The sequence below is a fragment of the Alligator sinensis genome, unplaced genomic scaffold (genome assembly GCF_000455745.1).
Source record: "Alligator sinensis unplaced genomic scaffold, ASM45574v1 scaffold1295_1, whole genome shotgun sequence".
Taxonomy (NCBI): domain Eukaryota; kingdom Metazoa; phylum Chordata; order Crocodylia; family Alligatoridae; genus Alligator; species Alligator sinensis.
Window position 1 is genome coordinate 2,687,329 of NW_005841880.1, and position 2,082 is coordinate 2,689,410.

The 2,082-nt window shown below is 50.3% G+C and overlaps 1 protein-coding gene and 1 long non-coding RNA gene across 3 annotated transcripts in view; one reads left to right on the forward strand and one right to left on the reverse strand.

The window, feature by feature from the left end:
* Window positions 1-788, forward strand: part of LOC112549194 (E3 ubiquitin-protein ligase RNF167-like) — a 1,406-nt gene extending 618 nt beyond the window's left edge. The window contains 1 exon segment of the mRNA XM_025196334.1: window positions 1-788. This exon segment is cut by the window's left edge and continues 31 nt beyond it. Coding sequence (XP_025052119.1) covers window positions 1-731 — 731 coding nt within the window. The 3' untranslated portion in view covers window positions 732-788.
* The window catches only part of LOC102367747, a 115,025-nt gene that overhangs the window by 39,021 nt on the left and 73,922 nt on the right, over window positions 1-2,082 (reverse strand). The window lies entirely within an intron of this gene.

Sequence of the window (2,082 nt, forward strand, 5' to 3'; positions counted from 1 at the left end):
ATATGTTGACTGATGATAAAGAAATCCAACAGCAGGTTGTAATACCTTCTGTCTTCGTAGGACAATCGGCCTATCTCTATCTGAGAAGGGCTTTGCGTTACGAGAAAGGGACTCATGTCACCCTTGTGGCGTCCAAACCCCGTCTTAATTCTTGCCAAAATAGAGATAAGCTCTTGGAAAGCTTTAGACAGTTCTGGCCAGTCCTGTTTAGCTATCTGTCACACCATATGATTTCTTATGTCATCCAGGAGTTTGGGTTCATGATCAACATGGTCATTTGCACTATACCACTTGTGGTGTGTGCAAGATGGTACAAGAAAGCCCAGAAGATAACAACGCACACATTTAAAAGGGGAGACAGGTACGAGACATGTGTGATCTGCATGGCCGAGTATGAAGAGGGAGACCACCTGAAGATCCTCCCTTGTTCTCACGCCTACCATTGTGCGTGCATAGACACATGGCTTCACACCCAGCCCAGGAATAAATCTTGCCCCTTTTGCAAACAGCAAGTGACTATTGAAGCTCAGTATATCCATCTGGACAGAGGGAGAGGCCCACAGGAGCAGGCGAGGGAGGAGCAAGGCAACCATGAGGAAGAAGAGCCCAACAACGAGGGTGGGGGAACAGAAGAGAGGCATGAAGAGGAGTATGTTGAGAGACAGCCTGGAGATGACCAAGATGCAGACGAGGAGGAGTGGTACGCTGAGCCGGACAACAACGCTCACTGAGTCACGTGAGCAGCCTTTTGGCCCACAACAGCCCAAGCCAAACTTCCCTCAACTTTTCTCCCGTCACCGGCCAGCTGGTCTTTAAGGGGAAGTGCTCAGCTCAAATCCGTTTTGGCTTCCTTCTCTCCCTCGTCACAATAAAAGGTGTAAAATGGACGTAGCCAACGTAACACTTCTTAGGCTGGGGAAGCTGAGTGCATTTGGTGTTACTGAGGAATGTCTGGCCCACATCCATCATCTTTTCTATTGTGTTTGTCTGGAAGGACTATCTAAAGTGAGCTATATGCATAGGAATTATGAAACAATGGTGACCAGAAGGCCCAGTACAGACTGAAAGTCCCTGGTGCCAGGCCCCGTATGCACAGGAGTAGAGCCCTTCCCCGCTTTGCCAGGCTCTCAGGCCAAAGAGACATTCCCAAGATGAAGTGACTTGCTCAGGGTCATGCAGCAGATCAGAAGCAGAGCTGGAAAGAGGCCCTACATCTCCTGATTCCTACCCCACTGAACCGCACGGTCCCCTAGGTTGGCCATTTGCAACAACTCAAGAGCTCAGACCCATTGGTTGCAGAGCACCTAGTATCCACATAGCTATGAGAAGCTCCATTGATGCCCGAGCTTCCACGAGCAGCTAAGGGTCTAAAAACCAACTATGAATTTCTGATCCTCATTGACAGGAGTAATCCTGCACCAAAACAGAGTGGGGGCCAGTGCCAAAATCCTCCAGAGGTTTCTTTCTGCCTGTTGGCTTTTGCTCTGGTTTCAGTTGGCTCCGGGACAGACATTGCATAAACTGGTTTGAGCCAAATCAGCTCAGTCTGATACTGCATTCAGTCAGGTTTATCTCAAACCGGTTTCAGCCATTTCCAAGTTGGTTTACATGCACTGAACGTCTGGTTTAAACCAGTTTCTGATCACTTAAACCAGGTGATGCGTAATGTCATTCAGGTCTGGGAAAAGTATAAATATATCCGAGGGCAGAAGGGAAAGGGATGGCGAGCCTAGCACTATCTGCATGCTGATGACATGTCAGATGGAAACACGGCACTACCTCCCTTGGCAGGTGTCTTACATGTAGTGATTGAACAAGACCTCCAAACACCCCCAGATATGATGGTTTCCTAGATCAGGGTTATCTCACTGGTGGTCTGGATGTGGAGAAAACTTAAGCTGTGCCCGTGGGCACCCCCCGCCCGGCTGCTGCTCCCCTCGTAGTCCTGCTGATGTTGCAGCCAGGTTTTGCAGGCTCTCCCCCACCCTTCTCTCTCCAGGAGGCAGGGCAGCACAGCCTGCAGTCCAGGACAAAGAGGGAGCCCGCAGCCACGGCGGGGGTGGGGAGCAGTGGGAAGGAGGG